Source organism: Carettochelys insculpta, chromosome 1 (assembly GCF_033958435.1).
Source record: "Carettochelys insculpta isolate YL-2023 chromosome 1, ASM3395843v1, whole genome shotgun sequence".
Lineage (NCBI taxonomy): Eukaryota > Metazoa > Chordata > Testudines > Carettochelyidae > Carettochelys > Carettochelys insculpta.
This window is the reverse complement of record NC_134137.1, coordinates 226,723,052-226,745,581: the sequence shown is the minus strand read 5'-3', so window position 1 is coordinate 226,745,581 and position 22,530 is coordinate 226,723,052. Positions and strand designations below refer to the sequence as shown.

General features: G+C 50.5%; 1 protein-coding gene across 5 annotated transcripts in view; it reads left to right on the top strand.

Annotated features, from left to right (window-relative positions):
- GSK3B (glycogen synthase kinase 3 beta) overlaps positions 1-22,530 on the top strand; it is a 248,952-nt gene that overhangs the window by 168,049 nt on the left and 58,373 nt on the right. For all 5 annotated transcript variants that reach the window (XM_075000576.1, XM_075000572.1, XM_075000574.1 and 2 more), the window contains exons 5-6: positions 6,673-6,803; positions 11,125-11,231. In XM_075000576.1, coding sequence (XP_074856677.1) covers positions 6,673-6,803; positions 11,125-11,231 — 238 coding nt within the window. The remainder of the gene's footprint in view (positions 1-6,672; positions 6,804-11,124; positions 11,232-22,530) is intronic.

Genomic DNA, 22,530 nt, shown 5'->3' with positions numbered 1-22,530 from the left:
CACAGATCTGTTTAATGAGGTGTTGGTAAACTCTGTCTGCAGTTTGTGCTTGCGCAGTACAGTCCTCAGTAACTGTAAGATCCCCTTTGGGTACATTTACCCAGTTCATGGAAACATTTTATGAGCGTTCTCAGCATGAAATGATTAGTTTTCTCATGTTTGTTTTTATTTTTATTTTGAATGGCCCAGTGTTCTTTCTCAGTAGCATGTTTTTATACAGAAGCATTTTGGCACTTCCTTACATTGAACTGGTACAACTGTGACTGCTGGATGTACATTCTAGGGCTCCCAAAGCACCTATTCTATTTTGAGTGGCCTCTGCTTGTACCCACTCATGATGCACTAAGTGTGCACAGTTCACATGTTGGGACCTTGCAGGTGGTGTCTATTTGAATGCTCACGCACTCTTCTTACTCTCCCTTTCCACCTTCTGCAGGTGAGCGTGTACAAGTATGTTGTGCATTAGCCCTCTCAGTTCCTTCCAATTCTGTCCAATTGCTGTGAATTAGGAACTTATACCCATCTGGATCTTTTTCTTAGATAATGCCCAGTTAGTTATGAAATGCTAGTTTTAGATAGTTGCTGTTTTTAGCTTAATTAGATTTTCTGTGTTGGTGCAGCATTCAGAAGCTTTGGGTCTGTACTAAGACTTCCTGGGAGATCTGGAAATAGAAACATAAAAAAGCTGTAATCAGTGTGGCTTCTGCTCTTCTAGTCTTTCTAACCTTGGATGTTCATACACTATCTTGTCTGCCTCAGTGAAGGACCTTTGCCTTCCGCTTGCTCCATCTGCAGCATATTTACCTTGAGAGCAAAGAAGAAGAGACAGAATGGACTACAAGTAATACTCATTCAAGGAAATGATTGCAGCCCTACTTGCCAGATAGGATACTATGGCTAGTCCCAAGAAGTGACATACACCAGTTTTGGCACTTGATGCATCAAAGGATGGCAGTGACGTAAACCTATAGAAATCTACAGAGAGAGCCAACAGTGGAAACAGCTTCTGTGAGGAGAGCTAATTCTTGTATGAGAAACTTCTCAGATCCTACTACATAGGAGCCAAGCAGAGAGCCATTGTATTAAGATTCTAGAAGTAGAGCTAAGAAACACCCTGGTACAAGACCAGATCCAACTGTAACTCTCGTTGCCAGAGTCTGATCCAATAGGAAAATCAAAGGATCCAAAGATTCACTTATCAAGATAAAAAGAGGCAGCAAAAAATAGTGTCAGATCTGAGTATCTATTCTAATTCCTTTACCCAACCTTCTCTGCTAGTACTTCTACAAATCTGTCTCTCTGCTCCAATGCCACCACCTCAGTCAAATTTGAGAGTAAAGAGCAACAGAAATCAGGGAACTCCTCTTTAGACTGTAGTAGGGAACAGAAGGGTAAAAGAAGAACAAATATTTCCTTCTTTCCCCTAAAACAGCATTAGGTTCCCTTAGTAAGTTTCTTACCTGTATTGGGTGCACTCCTGTCTCTTCTTTGCTCCTGATTGTGTCTAAGTGTGGCAGGTGCCTTCTGTATTCTGTTCATCCTTAAAGAGAAAATCATGGTTTTGCTCTTGGCCTTTCTCGGAGAACTACAGTGGTGAGATCATATTTTGAATTGGACTCAAATATGTACTACTGGCCTGATTGGAGAAGGTCGCCATAGCACAGATATGACCTCATTGGTCAACTCCATCTTACTAACTAGATTTGTGGCACTAAGAGGATAGTGGTTGTCATCAATCATCACCATTGGAACCAAGCACTGTAGAACTGACGATACAGGATCCATTGTTATCTCACAGAAAAGGAGACTAGTTTTTTGCTCTGATGAATGATTCTTTGTCTGAGGTGGAGGAACAGATTGCCCTTTGGGAATTTAAAGAATTAGATCTTGGAACAGACAGTTGGATATTTCCTGAAGAGAACATAGGTGTCTGTGCTGCCACATTTCCATCAAAGGATAGTGGAGTATGTCAGGAATTGGCTTAGTTTCTCATCCAGGGTGGATTTTCTTCTGTTTATACTCTCCCAGTGCCAGATTCTTCAGTAGTGGAAGGAGCTGTTAAAGATCTAAAAGTGGTTCTGTTTACTCTGCTCCCTTGCATAAACTGGGAAGAACAGTTCAGGGGATTGCTCAAGTCTAGTCCACATTTGGTGTGTCCGCCTGCCACATGCACTGTTGCCATATGTTTTTCCCTTAGTGGTTCCCCTAGTGGAACTGCTCTGGTGACCCTTGGAGTCGCGACACCATGGCAACGTACAACGGGCATCACATGCTCCTCCCACCCTCAGTTCCTTCTTGCCATCAGTGATGGTGCGGTGGAACTGCACTGGGAAGTGCTGTATTTGCAAGTCTTTCAAACCATGAAGCAAAAAGAGAGCGGCATCTGCCTCAGAGCCCACGTTGGTATAGCAGATTTTCCCACGGATCCACTCCCCATTGTGGACATTCACCTCTCCTCTTTCCTCATGGCTTGGTTTACCATATCATCTTACTGTTGGTTCCTGGAGATGATCTTGAATGATTATAACCTTCGGGACCTCTCCTTGCTCTCCTCCTCCCATCCATCTTCAGGGACTCATCATGTGGGAGGTTCAGGAGCTGTTGCAGCTGGGGGCTGTAGAGGAAGTTTCTGCTGAGTACCGGGCGGGGGGAGGGGAGAGAGTGTTCTCTTCCTGATACTTTCTAATTGTGAGGGCCAAGGAAAGTCTGCTGCCCATCCTTGATCTGTCATATCCCAACAGGTACCTCAGGAAGCTCAAATTCTGCGGGGCCTCCCTAGTCTTTTATTATCCCTTCCCTGGATCAAGGAGACTGACACCCTCAAACTCTATGACACCCTCAAAGGGTGTATACTTCCATGTGACAGTCTTTCTGAGTCAGAGGCTTTTTTCATTTCTTAATCATTCCCATCCACTATCAGTCCATGATCCTGCCATTTGGTCTGGCTGTGGCATCCAAAAAATTTACCAAATGCATGGCAGCGGTAGCAGCATGCTTAAAGGAATTGGGTATTCAGCAACTGGCTGGTCAAAGGCACCTCCAAAGTACAGGTCCACCAAGATGTAGTGGTTTTGCAAGCCACATGCCCATTCCCTGGGATTCCTGATCAGTGAGGAAAAAGTCCACCTTAATTCCAACTCAAAGGACAAAAATGTTTTGAAGCAAAGGTGTTCCTGCGGATGGAGAAATTTCAAGCTGTGTTGGACCTTATTACAGAAGTCTCTATATTCCCGTGAGGCTGGAGATATGAGTCACATGGCAGCATGCACATATGTGGTCTGATGTGCCAGCCTCCACGCACAACCTCTGCATCAGTGGCTGGTGTCAGATGCACGGGATCTCATCTAGGGCATTCACATTGGAAGCCTGCAGACAAGGGGATGTGGTATCTGGAGAGCTGTCTTTACACATAAATGTCCTGGAGCTCAGAGCAGTTTGGTTGGATGTGGGGTCTTCCTGCCACACCTGTCAGGCAAAGTGCTCAGCATCCTCAGGGACAGTACAGCCTCAGTGTTCTATATCAGCAGGGAAGGATGAGCATGTTCATTGGCCCTCTGCCAGGAGGTGTTCCATTTTTGGGATTTCTGCATCAGCTACAGCCTCCACCTTTAAGCTTGCCAACTGCTTGGTGCCAAAAATACGCTGCTGGGTCACCTCAGCAGCAACTTCTCCTCTCACCACGAGTGGCCACTGCACCTAGAGGTGGCTTTCTTGAGGTAGGGGATTTCCCAAGTAAACTTGTTCCCCATCAGGCAATATAGAAAGTGTCATTGGCTTTGCTCCCAGCGAGGTCTTGACAGGGGGCTCCCTCTCTGATGTCTTTCTGCTGTCATGGTCGGGGGGTCTGATGTATGCCTTCCCACCACTTCCTGTTGTTGGCAGGGTCCTGATAAAGATCAAGAAGGATAAAGCTAGAGTTATGATCATCACAGCATGGCCTCCCTAGCATTTTAGCACATTCATGAGCTTGTCAGCAGCCTACTACTTCTCCCTCAGTCTCTTTCCAACTGCCCAGACCTCCTGTACTAAGAGTACACTTGTCTTCTGTGCACCAACTTTGAGTTTCTCCACTTCTCAGCTTGGCTACTCCATGGTCAAACTCAGAGGAATAGACATGCTCGGAAGTGGTCCAGTGTGCCTTCCTGGGAAGCAGGAAGCCATTCAGTGGTTCTAGACTGACTTACCTGGCCAAGTGGATTAGGTTCTCCCACTGGGCCATCTGAATGTAGAATTTCCCCCTTGTGATTGTCAGTGCAGTCCATCTTGGGTTACCTCCTGCACCTGAGGAAACAGGTTTGGGTTCACTTTTCCATTGGCGTGCACCTCATGGCTGTCTCTGTTCCATCAGCCTGTCCAGAGTCTGATGGTGTTCTCTCAAGACATAATGGTCAGATTCTTAAGAGGGCCTCAAACAGCTTTAGCCAGAGGTATGAGACTCCATCCCACAGTGGAACCTTTATCTGGCCCTCTCCAGGCTCAGTGGCACACCCTTCAAGCTGCTAGATTCTTGCTCCTTTTCCTTCTTGTCCTAGATGGCTGTTTTCCTGATGGCCTTGATGTTTATGTGGCAAGTATTTGGAATCAAAGCTTTGACCTCATAGCTGATTTACATGATTTTCCATAAGAAGACGCAGCTGCAGCCCCACCTGGCTTTCCTGCCAAAGGTAATTTCCTCTTTCCATGTGAAGCAGGACATATTCCTTCCTGTGTTCTGCCTCGAGCCTCACAAGATGGCGGAGGGGAGATTGCTACATGCCCTGGACATCCAGATGGCCTTCAGCTTTCACCTGAAATGTACCAAGCCCTTTCGTAAGTTGACTCAGCTCTTTGTCTGTACAGCTGATCACATGAAGGGTCTTCCAGTTTCCAAACAGGACTTCCAACTAGAAAAGACTAGGACTGTCAGTATTTAGATACCAAAGATAGCTTCCTTCATTGCCATGTTCCCTTTTTTCCAGTACAGAGGAGATATTACCAACAGCAATATCCTCCTGAACAATCTTGAGAGCAGAGGTGGAGAAACTTCAAAACAAGGGTAAAAAGGAAGCAAACATCTTTGGCAGCTGTGGTGTGGAATCTTAGTCCACAAGCTTGAGAAATTTCATAAGGACTGCAATCCAATCTTGACTGAAGCATATTTTTCCCTTCAGAGAGCTACTTTATCAATATTTCCACTATTGAACTTCTCTAGCCATGCACAGGTGGATCTTAGAACTCATCTGCACTGGGTGTTTGATCCAACTGGAATATCTTTCATTTTCTAAACAACCTCATTATTTCTGTTCAGCAGACTCTGAGAACAACTTTGTTTTAAAAAATGAGGTTCTGGCTCTACTCAGAATAGGAGCTGTAAAAGAGGTATCAAGGAGATTCAAGTGCAGAGGATTTTATGTGAAATATTTCCTAATCTCCAAGAAAGATGGCAGCCTTTGATTCTAGACCTTGGGGAAACTCAGTCCATCTATTAAGAAGTTTCATTTCCATATGTTAACTCAGGATTTATCACTTAAGGAGTTCACCTGAGAAAAGAGGACTATGCATGTTCTTGTTTATAGATGATTGGTTACTAAGGCCCACCAAAGAATCATATAGTCATTGCCATTCTTTGGACGTATACATTCTTCAGTAGTCTGGGTTTCCTGATAACCCAGTAGGAAAAACAATGTTGCAGCTATTATAGAGAATCCTTTTCATAAAGGAGTATACAGAGGCCATGCAAAGGAGAAATGAAAATTATTTGTAACCAAAATTCTTTTAGATGGGGTTTTGCATGTTTATATCCCCAAATCACCTTTACCTCTTCCTTGGAGTGTTAATTATAGCCTGGACCAAATGAGGTAGTGGGAAGGAACAGAGGTGAGCTTAGTCCTCTTTTGTAATCTAACTCCTAGAAGATTCAGGAGAGGAATGCTCCAAAAGTCATTGCGAGTTAAGTTCCACCATCTGAGCAGCATGTGACTGGTGCATCTCATGAATATGGTAGTGTGTGTCTTAATGCACTTCAGTTTCATGTGACCAGTCTTTATTTTCACAGTGCTTGGCACCATTGCTGGAGCAAGGACTTCTGGACAGTTTCAAAATATTTAGATTTCATTCGTTCTTCTTGATTTAGGGATCATCCCAGGCAATCAAACTTGCTAGGACAAACACTAGAAAGTTGAGTGGTACAGGTATTATATGTGGCTGGACAAAGTTGTATCAGTGTAGCAAGATCAAAGATTCCATTTAAATGTCTGTAACAATACCTCTTCAGTCAACATAACAGGACTTTAGAAATCTGACATGGGAAATGCTTTAATTTGCAATGCATTTTTTACTTTTTGTCCACCGTTCCTTGTAGGGATGCATGTGAATGCCAGAGTGCTGTCTGTGAATTTTGTTTGTGAATAAAATGTTTTTGAATGGTCAAAGAATACCTGCATAACAAATTACACTGAATCTTGAACCAAGAAATTTTAAAGTTGTGTTGAAGGGAAGAGAAGGTTGGGCTAACTGTTAGGCCTTACCTGTCTTGCCAGTACTACTTTAAATTTTGTTGGGCTAGCTATTTTATTGGTGAGTTGTAGAATGCAGTCTAGTTTCCTTTATAGGATTTTTAGTATGTTTGTCCCACTCCCCCAACACCCATTTTGTTGCTAGGAAATTGTACATTATACATTGTCTATGTTCCAGTTGTACATGTATCAGCTGTTCCGGAGTTTAGCCTATATCCATTCCTTTGGAATCTGCCATCGGGATATAAAACCACAGAACCTCTTGCTGGATCCTGATACAGCTGTCCTAAAACTCTGTGACTTTGGAAGGTAAGACTGTCTCTTTGATCTGGTGTATACTTAGCACTTATATTTTGCATAGTTAAATTACTTAGGGATATAATTTTTTATTACAGGCATACTTATGCCATTCTAAGCCCTGATGTAGACACACCGATGCCAGTGCAAAAGTGCTTTATCCCAGTGTAGCTTATGTCTCTCTGATACTACAGAAGCACTTTTATGTTCGTATATAAGCTACATCTACACTAGAAGTATTTGTCAGAATAGCTATACCAGAAGAGGTTTTTCTAGGACATATAAGCCCTTTGTATTGCAAAGCCTGGTGAAAGGTAGTAACTTATCTGAACAGAACCATGGCCTAATTCAACAGAGTGTGTGTTTATATTCAATAGAGCAGTATCTTGATAGGACTCCCTTACTTTTAGTTGGGGAAGGGTGAATGCAGATACTTTTTCTTGATAACACCCCTCTTCCTGCCTTATGTATGCAATTTTTATCTATCTAAGATAGGTAGAAAGATAGATGTTATAGATCTAGGTATATATATAAGTGTGCATAACTCAGAGAAAAGGATGCTCAGTGAATGCCAGAGGAAACGGAAGGAGAAAAGAGAAATTTTGTGTATTTATATGTATGTAATATTTAAAAACGTTATAAAGATGTGTAGGGAAAATATAGTGAATAGGGAAGAATAATTACCTAGTTTTAATTATTGGGTGATGGGTGTGATTATAATATGTTCTGAATCTATGTTTATACCAATAAGTATAGTATTTCAAATACCAAGGACTTAGTCAGCTGGAGACAATGGCTACGTCTACACGTGCACGCTACATCGAAATAGCTTATTTTGATGTAGCAACATCGAAATAGCCTATTTTGATGAATAACGTCTACACGTCCTCCAGGGCTGGCAACGTTGACGTTCAACGTCGACGTTGGGCAGCACCACATCGAAATAGGCGCTGCGAGGGAACGTCTACACACCAAAGTAGCACACATCGAAATAAGAGTGCCAGGAACAGCTGCAGACAGGGTCACAGGGCGGACTAGTGCTTCCGGGGCAATAGCTAGCCGCTCCCTTAAAGGGCCCCTCCCAGACACACGCAGCCTGCACAGCATGCGGTCTGCAGAGCCATAGGCATGCACACCTCGAGCGACGCAGTTATGGACCCCCAGCAGCAGCAGCCAGAGGTCCACCCAGCCGCCCCTGTAGGAGCAGTGCTCACCCTGCTCCATGCCATGCAGGAGGCAGCTGAGCACATCTTTGCCACAGAGGAGGAGCTGCCCGCAGGGGAGGAGGACACAACCCCCAACCCTGCAGCACCCTGCCCCCCCCTCCCCGCCTCATACGCCGCTGGCTGTGGAGCTACCCCACCAGCACCGACTGGTGGGAGTGGCTGGTGCTCAGAGAGTGGGATGACGACTGCTGGCTCCAGAACTTTTGTATGAGCCAGCAGACATTTCTGGAGCTATGCCAGTGGCTCACCCCCGTACTGAGGCACCAGGACACCTTCATGCGGCGTGCCCTCACTGTGGAGAAATGGGTCGGCATCGCTGTCTGGAAGCTGGCCACTCCAGACAGCTACCAATACGTGGGCCAGCCGTTTGGCGTCGGCAAGGTCACCGTCGGGGCTGTCCTCATGGAGGTAAGAGGACCCACAGGGGGAGGGGGAGGGGAAGGGGGAGGCAGCCCTGGCAGGGGAGGGGAGGGGAGGGCCACACACACCCTGCACACCCCTCTTTGGTGCTCTCCCATGTGCTTCCCCTGCAGGTTGTCCGCGCCATCAACAGGCTCGTGAGGCTTCGGGACCCGGATGCCGCTATCGTGGGCTTTGCCACCCTGGGCTTCCCCAATTGCTTCGGGGCTCTGGATGGGACCCACATCCCCATCTGCGCCCCGGAGCACAGTGGAGGACGCTACTTAAACCGGAAGGGCTACCATTCTGTGGTCCTCCAGGCCTTGGTGGACAGCCGGGGCCGTTCCTGGACATTTATGTGGGCTGGCCTGGCTGCACCCACGATGCCCGGGTATTCCGGAACTCGGGCCTGTGCCGCCGGCTGGAGGCGGGGACCTACATCCCCCAGCAGGAGATCCCTGTGGGGGACACCACCATGCCCCTCTGCGTCATCGCAGATGTGGCATACCCCCTCCGGCCCTGGCTCATGCACCCGTACATGGGCCATCTGTCAGCCAGCCAGGAGCGCTTCAACCAGCGCCTGAACCACGCGCGCCAGGTGGTGGAGTGCTCATTTGGCCGCTTCAAAGGGCGCTGGAGGTGTCTCCTCACCCGCCTTGATGCGGGCCCCACCAACATCCCCCAGATTGTGGGTGTGTGCAGCGCCCTCCACAACCTGGTGGAGAGCAAGGGGGAGGCCTTCTTTCAGGGCTGGGCTGTGGAGGCCGGCAGGGCCGATGTGCAGCCACCCGCTGCCCCGAGTCGCCAGGTGGACCCCGAAGGGACCCGGGTCTGGGAGGCCCTGCGGGCCCATTTCAGTGAGGCTGCGGGGTGAACGCTGGCAGGCCCGCCACTGCCCCCCCCCATCCTCCACAACACTCCCTGCCCCTACGCCCACACCACAGAGCACCCAAGAGCACCCCCCCTCACCTTTCTTGAAAAGAAATAAAACCAGACATTTGCTTGTGAAACCAAATCTCTGTAGAGAACTCTCCTTATTATTAATCTCTTAACTAACTGCTATGTACAGGCCAGATAAATATTATATATATTACAACTCCAATAAGATGAAAGAAGAAAAGGGGAAGACAAGGAAAGGGAGAACTATGTACATGGGGGGGCAGGTATCAGCATCCATAACAACAAAATATAACAGGAGTCTAATAGAAACTATTTACAAACACAAACATACAACTGAGGGGAATATATACAAAGGGGGGGGGGCACGTCCTGGGCCCCACACCCCCTAATGTCCAGCGCTGAGGGTGGGCGGCCGCGACCTGCGTCTCGGCCTCAGCCCTCGCCGGGGCTGGCTGGGGGCCGGGCGGACCAGGAGATGTGGCCGGTGGGTGTCAGCTGGCCCCAGGTCCCCCTCGGCGGAAGGGCCCTTGGTGGCGGGTGGCGGTGCGACGGCAGGTGGAGCGGGCAGAGCGGCGGCCGGCGCAGCATGGGGGGCCAGGTAGTCAGCTATGCGCTCGAACGTTCGCATGAAGGCCCTCCATGCCTCCTGGCACCAGGCCAGCACCCGCTCCTGCAGCAGGAGGTGCTGCTCGTCCACCCGCAGGAGCTGCTCTGAGACCTCCAGCTGCCACCGGAGGATCGCCAGCAGCTGGGGGTCTGTTGCCATCCGGGGGTGGTGCTGGCTTCGCTGTCGTACCCCCCCGGGGCTGGTCGGTGCTCTGCCGAGGGGCTGGCCTGCAGTGATGTCCCTGGTGGGCTCTCCGGGACCACTGACACCTCGCCGGTGCTCTCCAGTCCCTCCGATGGTGCAGCTGCGGAACACAGGGGGGAAGAAGAGTGGAGTCAGCCGTTAGTGTGGGCCCCGAGCCGTGGCCCTTTTCCCCCCACCCCTCTGCTGCTGGTTCCCCATCCCTGTCCCCAGGAGATGCTGCTGCTGCTGCTGCTGATGATGATGATGGGTGTCCCACCCCCTCCCCTTGGGGGACCCTAGGTTCCGCTCCCCCCATCCCCAGGGATGGGGTGTGGCACCGTCGTGCTTGGGGGGGCAGGGGCTGATGCACTTTTCTGAGGGACATGCCACTGCTGTCCTTGGGACCATGGTCATCTGGGCATGTGGAGGGCCCTGGTCATGTCTGTTGCCCCCGCCCCTCAACCCCGGGGGTGTGCACCAAGGGGGGTACATACCTGACGGTCCGCTCCCACGGTTGGGGGACACCCGTTGAATGTTGAAGTAGGGCGCTATTCCCATCCCCTCATGGGGTTAGCGACTTCAGCGTCTTGCCACCTAACGTCGATGTCAACTTCGAAATAGCGCCCAACACGTGTAGCCGTGACGGGCGCTATTTCGAAGTTGGCTCCGCTACTTCAAAGTAGCCAGCACGTGTAGACGCGGCCAATAAGACTTTAACTGATGGGTCTTAGATACTGCAATTTACAGGTCTTTTTGTCTAATGGCACATTCTTTTTCTGAACGTCATACGATAGAATTGTCACTCACTGCTTAAATCTTTAAATTTCTGTACTTGAGCAATACCATTCGTAGAAGTCAAGAATCCAGTTCCTTTCTATGAGAGTCCCTTACCCAGAAATGCCTTTTAACTGTAGCAGACCAAATTAACTTGTAGAGTGTGTGTATAAGATGTCACCCAGGCAGCTGTTGCTAAGATAACTTGACCTCTGAATGAGATCTCTCTTTTGCTTTCATCTAGTGCAAAGCAGCTGGTTCGTGGAGAGCCTAATGTCTCTTACATCTGCTCTCGGTACTACAGGGCACCAGAGTTGATCTTTGGAGCCACTGATTATACCTCCAGTATAGGTATGTGTGTATTTCACACTCTGTATTGACTGTATCATTTTTGATTGCTTTTCGTCTGGATAAAATAGATTTATAACTGAGTATATAACTGTACCAAACTGCTCATGCGACCATTGAAGAGGAGACCTCATTGTAGGTGGTTAAGAATGGTTCTTAAAAGAAGTGCATGTCCATACATTTTTTGAAGCTTTATGATTTTCTAGGTGTATTCATGTTTTGGCTAAAAATCAAGGATCGTGGATTTTTTTTTTTCAGCTGTCCAAACAATTTCAGTGGATCAGTTTTCTCTCTAAAGTGATTGATTGAATTTTATTACGTGTTTTTAGTAAAAAAAAAAAAAAAAAAAAAAGAACGTGGACTTGGGTGTTGGCTTTGCAGTTGTGAGGGAGGTGCTGTTGCAGAAGACCCCTTGGAATGTTCCCCAGTATGGTAATCGTGCCACTGACACTCATGTTCTTTCTCTCTGGGGCTCCCCCTCACCCTTTCCTGCTGGGCCAGATCCTCTGGTCTTCCTCATGAGAGGCACAAAGATGGGGTTACTGTCCCCTTACAGAGCAATGCAGATGACGGTTTGCTTGAACTCTGGGAGGTTCAGTTCTAGGGCACAGCATCCAGGAAATCACCCCCCAAAAGGATCAGAACCCCAAATCTCTTTCTGAAAAAATTTGCACAGCGAGGGCTCATCAGGTTAATCCCTTTTGTCAGTGAAAGGGAAATATACAGTGATAGCCCTCCCCAATAATAATTACTTACGCTGGACTTGATTATAGGCAAAAGAGTTTTTATTAAGCAAAAAACAGTAGCATTTAAGTGTTTGTAAGTAAAAACAGACAGATCAAAGTGAATTACCGAATCAAAATAAAAGGAAAAAGCACAGCTAGTTTTGTCTTCCCTAAGCAACTTAGGGCATACAGATTTGTACCCTAAGGAGCTGTTCTCATATCAGGTAAAATCTTCAAACCAGAGCAGTTCTTTTCTCTGACTTGGCTCAACAGCTTTTCATAGTTCTTTGTTACTTCTTAGGGTGTGTCAGAAAGATTCCAAAGTAGGCTTAAGACCTTGTTGCCTCCTATTGCTTAAACAAACTACCCTATAGGGTGAAAAACCTTGTTCTACATCCCACCCCAAGGGAAGACACACTGGATTAAAATGTCTTTCAGTACCAGGTGCTATGTTCAAATGTCTTCCTAACACAAGCAACCTTTTTAGATTTGCAAGACAAGCAAGGATGTTTAGAGGTTGTTTAGCTGACCACCCAGTCGTTACAGTTCCAGGAGCACCTGTAATAGCTGTCATAAGCACATTTACAACTATAAACAGGAATACATTGTGTTTCTAATTTCTCATACAAGAATGAAACATACACAAATGTGATGTGCAGATTTTCTGTCCAAAGCATCTTAGAGTTAAGCATATTTATATTCATAACCTAATTTTCATAAAGCATGGAGGGGGCCCATCACAACAGTCTCTTGGAAAGGCTCTGAGCCAGGATCTGTGTACAGTAATCCCTTAAAATGCGTGATTTCAAGTTATGTTTAACTTCTATTAAGGCAAGTTCAACACCCACCCCACCCCCCGCCCCACATGTATGCATGAGCAGTCCCAGTTCAACACTATCCCTAGCGTGGCTCCAACTCACCTGCCCCACCCCACCCCCAGCTCTGGCTGCAGCTCACCCCACCCTGCAGCTCCAGCTCAACTCAGCCTTTCCTGCCCCCCCACTCCCATGGCCCCAACCCACTGCCAGGCTTAACCCTCCCCAGTTGTCCCCTTGTCCCACGCACACCCCAGGACTTAACCTTTCAAAAGGCACTCCAGGTGCTCCTGCTGCTTCCCTGGCTGCAGAACCTGTGTTCTGCTGGGGGAAAAAAAGCCCCCTCCCTCACCCGCCGCAGACTTACGCGAAATTTGAGTTATGTGAGGGTGCATGGGAACGCAACCCTTGCTTAACTTCAGGGACTGCTGTACTTTAAAGGGCCTTAAAAATCCCAACAATTGATATCAAATATGAAAATGGATAATCTTCCAGCCAGTCTCAGTCTCCAATGGTCCCTCTAATTTTTTTCCATCTGTGCACAGAATAAATCTTACGTGCGCCAAGGCATGTGCAGATGTGAACCACCAATGGAAACACATGCTGCCTGCTGTGGGCTCTCTGGTAATCAGCTGGGCAGCATTTAAATTTCTCCTGGGCAGCCACCCAAGTGTTCAGATTACAGGGAACACTGCTGGTCTCCCTCCATGGTTCCTTCCAGGCAAACTGAAAAACTGGGAGGTGGGAGATTTTCCACTCAAGAAGGAAAAGGGAAGGGCTGGGGAGGGGCCATGTTAGGTGGCTCAGTCCCCCTTTTGGCAAGTAGGGCAGCAGCTCAAGTAGAGTTTTCTAGCCTGCCCCTGTCCAGGCCTGTGACACTGGACCCACAGGGCCTTCAATGCCCATGGTCCAGCAGGAATCCCAGAATATCCTGGCATTATAAAAGCCACTAACATTGGTTTTAATAGTTCCTGGGTCTAAGGCAAAACCTGATCTGTGTCCTATGTCTAGGTCTCCATTCATCTAGCACTGTTCTCCATCCATGAGAACATCCCACCAGCATCTGCCTGTGTGAAGCCAACACACCCCTACGATGGGGAGGCAGGCTCGCCGGAGGCTGCTGTGGTCCCTGGGCTCAGGATTCCATCAACATGAGTCAGATACAGTTTGCCAGTGCATTGGTGTAAACCTGTGGAGGCATGTATGTTGTGGCAGGAGGAGCAGTGCTGATCTTTCACCTCGCCTCATCACAGATCACGAGACTGCTCGGCATTCAGTCTCCCATGGGTGACAGTCACCTCCAATGTCCTTTGCACACAGTGGGTTTCTTGGAACATGAGCCATACCTTGACCATACTGACAGCATGACACTAGCTGCTGGTTTACCATTACTGATCTGCTTATTGCCTCCGGCCACTGCCTTCCCATACTCAGGACTTGTTCTGGTCTAGATGTTCTGTTTTGTGATTCAGTGAGCGACAGTGCTGTCAGGGGCATCAGTGATCTACCATTTCCTAGTCCCTGGCCATTGCTTGTTCACCCTTTGTCTCTGGCTTGGACCAGTTGTTGCTGATGTTGGGTCAAGTGAGATACCATTAGTGTCACTGGCAACACAGCTCTGCTTGTAGCTTCAGGGCCAGAGGCCTGGTACCCCTGAGTGCCTGGGGGAAGGGGGTCCTGCAGCCTTCTCCCCCTTCCTGCTCAGTGGTGGGGGTCTCAGAGGCTGAAGCTTCCTGTCCCACCTCCGGGTTTGGAAGTTCCAGAGGTGCTCACACCTCAGGCCTGTGAGGGCACATAGCAACCTGTTCCTGGGCCATGGGGATGTGGAGGTACCTGCACTATCAGTTTCATCCTTGTCACCATCAGACACAGTGATTTTGGCTCCCTCACATTCAGTCCCACAGGATGATGCTAAGGATTATCAGGAGCTGTTAAGGAGAGTGGCATCAAATCTTGAGGTCCAAGCAGAGGAGTTAATCTGTGGACTCATTTTGATGTCCTTTGTCCTGGCAAGGGTGGCCCTGCTCCACCATGAGGAGGTTTCAGTAATAATTTGTCTTTTGACAGACCCCCTCTTCCCTGGCCTTTATCTCCAAGAGGGCCAAATGAAAATGTTTCATTCTTCTTCGAGTGTCCCCGTGGGTGCTCCACATTAGGTGTTGGGCTCGCCCGGCGCCGCAGATCGGATCTTCCAAGCAGTTTCTGCCGGACCGCGCATGCGCCGGTGCGCGCCGCTCCCCCGCGCGCTCCCGGCCATGTGCGCGATCCGGTCCCCGCCAGTTCCTCTTAACCGCCGTCGGCTGCAGACGGAATCCAACTAGGCTAAGGCCAAGTAGTGTATTCAACGACTTTATCTGTTTTTTCTTAAAGTTTTTTTCAGGCACTTAGGCTACTATGAGCTAGCCGGTTGTTATTTTGTAAAAAAAAAAAAAAAAAACAACAACGAACAAGCTAGGAGAGGGACAGCTCAGCCAGTCCCAGTAACAAGCGCCGGAGGCCAGGAGCTAGGGCTATCAGCCCTCCTGCTAAGGCAGGCCATCGGACGGGGAAAACGGCACAAAGAAGGTGCTAAGTACCCACTTAAAAACTCAAAGACTCATCAACAATGTCCTCTTCAGGCTTTTAAAAAAAAAAAATGCTGCTTCTTGATAAGGCCCTCCAGCCAGAAGCGCCGGAGCAGCCGCAGCAGGAGGGACCCTCCGGGGCCCTTAAAAGGAAAGCTGCCTCCCTCACTCCATCAGCGCAGAAACGGAGGAAAGTATCTCCAGCCCGATCCCTGCCGGCAGCAACAGCGAGCGGGACGGGAGGAGCAAGCAGCCCCCAGCCGCAGCAACAGCTGATCGGCGGCGGCACGGAGAGCCACGTGGAAACGGCTCAGCCTCCGATACTCAGCCAGCCACCCCGCACCGCAGGCAGGGCGGCGGCTAAGCAAACGCCGGTACCGGTGGCACCGCAGGCAGCGACACCGACCCCCGGGGAACCGGCAGTGCAGAGCGCGCAGGCACGTAGCCTGCCGGCACCGGAGGACACCGCACATGCGGCATCGCCCTCAAGCGTGCCTAGCATGGTGCGGACGGGGCCGGAATCCCCTGTATGCTCCCCAGCCCGATCCCTGCCGGCAGCAACGGCGAGCGGGACGGGAGGAGCGAACAGCCCCAGCCGCAGCAACAGCTGATCGGCGGCGGCACGGAGAGCCACGTGCAAGCGGCTCAGCCTCTGATAATCAGCCAGCCACCCCGCACCGCAGGCAGGGCGGCGGCTAAACAAGCGCCGGTACCGGCGGCACCGCGGGCAGCGGCACTGACCCCTGGGGAACCGGCGGTGCAGAGCGCGCAGGCACGTAGCCTGCCGCCACTGGAGGACACCGCACATGCGGCACCGCCCTTGAGCGTGCCGAGCTCGGTGCGGACGCCGGAATGCCCTGTATGCTCCCCAGCCCGATCCCTGCCGGCAGCAACAGCGAGCGGGACGGGAGGAGCGAGCAGCCCCCAGCCGCAGCAACAGCTGATCGGCGGCGGCACGGAGAGCCACGTGCAAGCGGCTCACCCTTCAATAATCAGCCAGCCGCCCCGCACCGCAGGCAGGGCGGCAGCTAAACAAGCGCCGGTACCACCGACCCCCGGAAAACCGGCGGTGCAGAGCGCGCAGGCACGCAGCCTGCCGGCACCGAAGGACACCGCACATGCGGCACCGACTTCGAGTGTGCCGAGCTCGGTGCGGACGGGGCCGGGATCCCCTGTATGTCAGGGGCGGAGTTACCCCCTCAAGGGAGGGGGAAGACTGCACACAAGAGGAGGCATTGCAGCCCCTCTCCGCACAGGGCTGTGTAGTTGCTTTCTCACAGCCCTCCGCTATGTTGCAGACTCCAACTAGAAGGCAGGGGTCCTCCCCCCCTTGGCCTACCCGGAGCCCCCTTCTCCATTTCTGCAACCAGCCTCACCCTGGCTGGGACCACCTCCACCCTTCCTGGGATTTGAACCGCTGGACTATTAGGCAAAGTCGCTCTCTCCAGGGTCTCGACGGTCTCCCTCCCCCAGACGCAAAGGGTATGCACCAAGGGAGTGGTCTAGGTCACCTTCCCAAGACCAGTGCTTATACTGCCGTGGTCGCCCCTACCACGCAGGGCATAGACACCATCGGCAATCTACTAGGGAAAGATCCCTACGAACGATCTCGTACCCCCGAGGGCAATTGTGACCGGGGACAGAGACTTAAGCATCTCAGGGGGGACTGGTTATGGAACCCCGAGATTTTTCCTCGCACACCTCTAGTGAGAGGGTGTACCATCATCAACAGGAACCGGAAGGGTCCAGAAAGACGTACCCCAGCGGTTCCTCACTTTCCTCCCCGGATGAGGCTACGGCCCCGGGGGGCGTCCATCCTCCGGACGATCTCAAACAGTTCCAAGAGCTGTTTTACGAGGGTGGCCTTCACGCAAGGCTTCCAGACAGCAAAGGTGCAAGAGCAACACCATAAGCTCCTCAAAAATCTGAGACCTCCGGCCTCCTCCAAAATAGCAATACCGCTGATGACGCAATCTTGGAGTCTGCCACTATGATATGGCAGACTCCTGCGACTATTCCGCCTGTCCACAAAAGAGCGGAAAAAAAAAAAAAAAAAAAAAAATACTTCGTGCCCACGAAGGGCATGGAGTTCCTGTTCAGCCACCCACAACCAAATTCTTTGGTGGTGGAGTCGTCGCAACGTGGGGGAATAGACAAACATGCCAAAAAGCTAGAGCTGTTGGGCAGGAAGGTCTACTCCTCCTCCACGCTACTGTTGCCAATGGCAAATTACGCAGCGCATCTAGCGAACCATAATTTCGACAACCACATTAGGTTGACCTCCCTCATGGACTCGCTTCCAGAGGGCACGAAACCAGTGCTCAAGGCCATCATCCGACCATTTTATAACCAGTGGCAAAGGATCACCACAGACAAATGGGTGCTGGAGATCATAGCCACGGGGTACGCCATCCCCTCCCAGTTGCTCCCACCGCCATGACCTCCACCCGGGGCCCCACCTCCAGGAGACCTCCCATGTAGCGAGGCTCAAGCAGGAGGTAGACCATCTCATGCTCGTAGGGGCAGTGGAAAGAGTGCCGGAGCAACTGCAAGGGAGAGGGTTCTACTCGAGGTACTTCCTCACGGGGAGGCCCATCTTAGATTTTCGAGGCCTCACCGGTACCTGCGCAAGCAACGTTTTCGGATGATCACAAACGCCTCCATCCTTACGGCACTAGACGATGGAGATTGGTTCGCAGCCCTCGACTTACAAGGTCCTACCGTTTGGGCTCTCCTCAGCCCCCAGAGTCTTCACCAAGACCTTGGCAGTGGTGTCAGCCTACCTGCACAGACAGGGGGTATTTATATTCCAGTATCTGAATGACTGCCTACTCAAAGGGGCCTCGAAGGAGGAGGTACTACGCATAATATGTGTCACAGCAGGCACGTTCTCTTCGCTCGGCCTGCTTATCAATCTGACAAAATCAAAGACAGACCCCACACAGGACATAGAGTTCGTAGGGGCACGCATAAATTCTATTACAGCGAGGGCGTATCTACCAGAGACTCGCTTTCGGGCCATCGGCTCCCTCGCGCAAGGCTTCACCTTCAGCCCTATGGTGCCGGTTCTGACGTGCTTACAGCCGCTGGGCCACATGGCAGCAGCGACGTTTCGTAGAACAGAACGCCAGGTTACACATGCGCAGCATGCAGCATTGGCTGGCGAGCGTATACAAACCAGCAGCACACACTGTTCACAGGATGGCGTCGCCCACAACGGAGGTGCGCAAATCCCTGCAATGGTGGGTAAACCCCGAGAACCTGCTAACAAGGGTACCCTTCCACCAACCACACGTATTGGTTTTTCTTACTACAGATGCCCCCCTCATAGGGTGGGGAGCACACATGGGCGAAGAGGTGACGCAAGGGCTGTGGTCCTCTATGGAGCAGTCACTGCACACAAATATACTGGAGCTCAAAGCAGTGTTCAACGCCTGCAGACACTTTCGAGACCAACTGAAAGGCAAGGTAGTTGGGATCAGTACAGACGATACCTCCACCATGTTTTATATAAATCGGCAAGGAGGAGCTCGGTCCCGTGCCTTATGTGTAGAAGCAGTCCGGTTGTGGAACTGCTGCATCGCCAACAATGTAACCTTGAAAGCCTCGTACTTACCAGGCGCTCGCAATGTGAAGGCAGACCAGCTGAGCAGGCATTTCGCACTCACGCACGAGTGGCAGATCCGTCCCGATCTGCTGCAACCGATTTTTCCACCTATGGGGTTTTTCCCCAGATAGACCCTGTTTGCTACTCAGCACAACAAGAAGTGCCCACGATTCTGCTCCAGGGCAGGACTGGGACGGGGGTCCCTGAGGGACGCCTTCGCGATCTCATGGAGGGGCCCCCTGCTTTACGCTTTCCCTCCCACAGTGCTCATCCACAAAGTGTTGCAGAAAGCCAGGAGGGAAGGAACCTGAATGATCCCGATAGTCCCAACGTGGGATCGACAGCAATGGTTCCCCCTATTCCTGCGCATGTCGGACCGGCCACCGATGTCCCCTCCGGTGGCGCGGGATCTGCTCACGCAAGCCCAGGGGTCCATAGTGCATCCGCACCCCCAAAGCCTGCGACTACAAACGTGGTTAATCCATGGCTCAGCTCCCTAGAGAGCACATGTACGGAGGAAGTGCAGCAAGTCCTAGAAAGTAGCAGGAGGACTTCCACCAGGAAGACCTTCAAGCAGAAATGGACTCGCTTTACGGCATGGTGTTCTACCAAACAGCTAGCCCCCTTTTCGGTGCCTATGGCTGTGATATTAGAGTATTTACTGGACCTCAAGAGAGGAGGACTCTCGCTATCCTCGTTTCAGGTCCACCTGGCCGCCATTTTGGTGTTCAGACACGAAGAGGAAGGGCACATGGTGTTCGCCCATCCCATGGTTACCAGGTTCTTCAAAGGGCTGGTAAGTCTATACCCCCCTCAGAAACCGCTTCCACCTCTGTGGAACTCGGACCTGGTGCTTAATGTGAAAAGGGGACCACCGTTTGAGCCTTTGGCCACGGTTTCCCTCCGCCTCCTTATGATGAAGACGACCTTTCTTCTCGCAATCACGTCAGCTTGCAGGGTGAGCGAGCTTGAGGCAGTTATGGCAACGCCGCCCTGCGCTGTTTTTCCAAGGAGGCGGTAACCATACGGCTGCATCCAGCCTTTGTTCCTAAAGTTTTTTTCTGAGTTTCATACTAACGAACCTATTGTTTACCCTTGTTTATCCAAAGCCTCATAACTCTAACAAAGAGGCGCGCCTACACCTCCTGGACGTGAGCAGGCGCTAGCTTTCTATATGGACAGGACCAAGTCCTTCCGGAGAACGGATAGGCTCCTAGTCTCTATCGCTCCCAAATCAAAAGGAGAATGTCTCTCTTCGCAGAGAATCTCTAAGCACATCGTATCTTGCATAAAAATGTGCTACAAACTCAAAAAGACTCCTTTACTGGCCACGCCCAGGGCTCATTCCACTAGGGCGGTGGCAGCATCAATAGCCTTTTTTCAAGGGCGTTGCGCTAAAAGACATTTGCAGAGTGGCGACCTGGTCATCCTGTGACACCTTCGCCAAACATTACGCCCTTCACAGGGTATTCCAAGAGGATACCCGTCTCTCGGCAGCGGTCCTCTCGGGGACAAGCTGCACATAATCCGATTACCCACCTCCTATCTTGGGTTACTGCTGGGTAGTCACCTAATGTGGAGCACCCACGGGGACACTCGAAGAAGAAAGAAAGGTTACTCACCGTAGTAACGGTGGTTCTTCGAGATGTGTCCCCGTGGGTGCTCCACTACCCGCCCATCCTCCCCGCTCCGGATCTCTGTTTAGTGTTTTGCAGGAGCATCCGAGGCGGTTGGTCAAGGAACTGGCGGGGACCGGATCGCGCACATGGCCGGGAGCGCGCGGGGGAGCGGCGCGCACCGGCGCATGCGCGGTCCGGCAGAAACTGCTTGGAAGATCCGATCTGCGGCGCTGGGCGAGCCCGACACCTAATGTGGAGCACCCACGGGGACACATCTCGAAGAACCACCGTTACTACGGTGAGTAACCTTTCTTTCCTGCCAGGGGGTCATAAATACCTGTACACCCACTCATCTCTAAATTCCTTCATTGTGGAAGCTGTCAGTCGCAAAGAGACATGGGAGCAACGGCAAGCACCCCCAAAAATAGAGTGAAAGACAGCGGCTTTATTTGGGCAGGAAGTTTGTCGTCCAGTCTACAACTCAGGTTAGCCAGGCACCAAGCCTTCTTCCTCAAGAGATGTCCCTGCCGTTGCTGCACTCAAGGTATTGGTGTGTCCCTGCACTTTTGCCCGGAGATTGCTGCAGTAGTGTGCCCCTGGGTTGTGGCTACACGGGGTCTGTCTCAAGATACACTTCCCAACCCCATGTTTAAAGTACTGCAGGTGTGTATAATCTCTAACCTTCAGTTCCCTTTCTGCTGTTTTCAGCCTGTGATGGAGTGCAGCAGTCCTGCTGTTAAATTACTGTCCTCAGATCTCTGAAAGTGTTGTGTATCAGAGGGGTAGCTGTGTTAGTCTGTATCCACAAAATCAACAAGAAGTCCTGTGGAACCTTATGGACTAATTGATATTGTAGAGAATAAGCTCTTGTGGGTAAAGACCCGCTTCATCTTCCCATTGAGAATCGTCTGATGAAGCGGGTCTTTGCCCACGAAAGCTTATACTCCAAACTGTTAGTCTATAAGGTGCCACAGGACTTCTCATTGAGAAAGTGTTACGAGTTTTCTTCTTCTTAATGCACGTATTTCCCAACACCCCCGTTCCATGACAAAAAAGAAAACCACAAACCTCACTTTCAGCTGACGTTTAACAGACCATTGTTGGTGAGCTGCCCAGTTCCCCGGGCTTGAAGAAATGTGCCTCCAACAAAGAGGCTATGCCATCTTTGATAGTCACAGCCAGTGTGTCTGTCTGGGAGAACCCTGTATTCCCCATAAACATGCCCATTGCTCCAAACTGATGTTCAGGGCATGAAAAGACAGAGACCTAAGGCTGAAACTCCTCCTAATGTCACTTAGATCAACCTCTGAACTAAGATAAGGGGAAAACACTCAGAAGCTGGCTCCCTAGCCAGGTTATTCACACACTTCCCAAATCCCAGGAAAGCAGTAGAAAAAATAGCTGACAACCTCACTGTAGAGGGCACTGAAGAGAAAAAAATACTCTCCAACAAGTTCTTTGCTGCTGGTGCAGATGGCTCCCATGGTGAGATGCACTTTGGGACGTCTTTGGATTCAAGCGATGCAGCCCCCAGAAGAGATCTTGCTTCACATAAATATCAAAGAGCTCATGGCAATCAGTTCAGCTCAGTTCTTGGGCAAGATGGTGAGAGTCCTGATGGACAGCACAGCTTTCATGGTCCATCAGCAAGTAAGGGGGAGCACTATCATTAGAGCTCTCCCAGGAGGCCCTGCTCTTATAGGATTTCTGCATCAGCCACAGTGTCCATCTGGAGGCTTCTTATTTCTCTGTTATCAGAAATGTCCTAGCAGATTACCTCATTAGGGACTTTTCTTCTCGCCAAGCGATCTGCATGCTTTTCCAGAGGTAGGGTGCTCTCCAACTCATCTGTTCACCATAAGACAGGACAGGAAATGTCACTGCTTTTGCTCCTGTCCTCGTGTGGGCAAGGGCTCCCTCTCCAGTGCCTTCTTCCAACTGATGAACATGTTTCTGCCTGTTTCCCCTCATC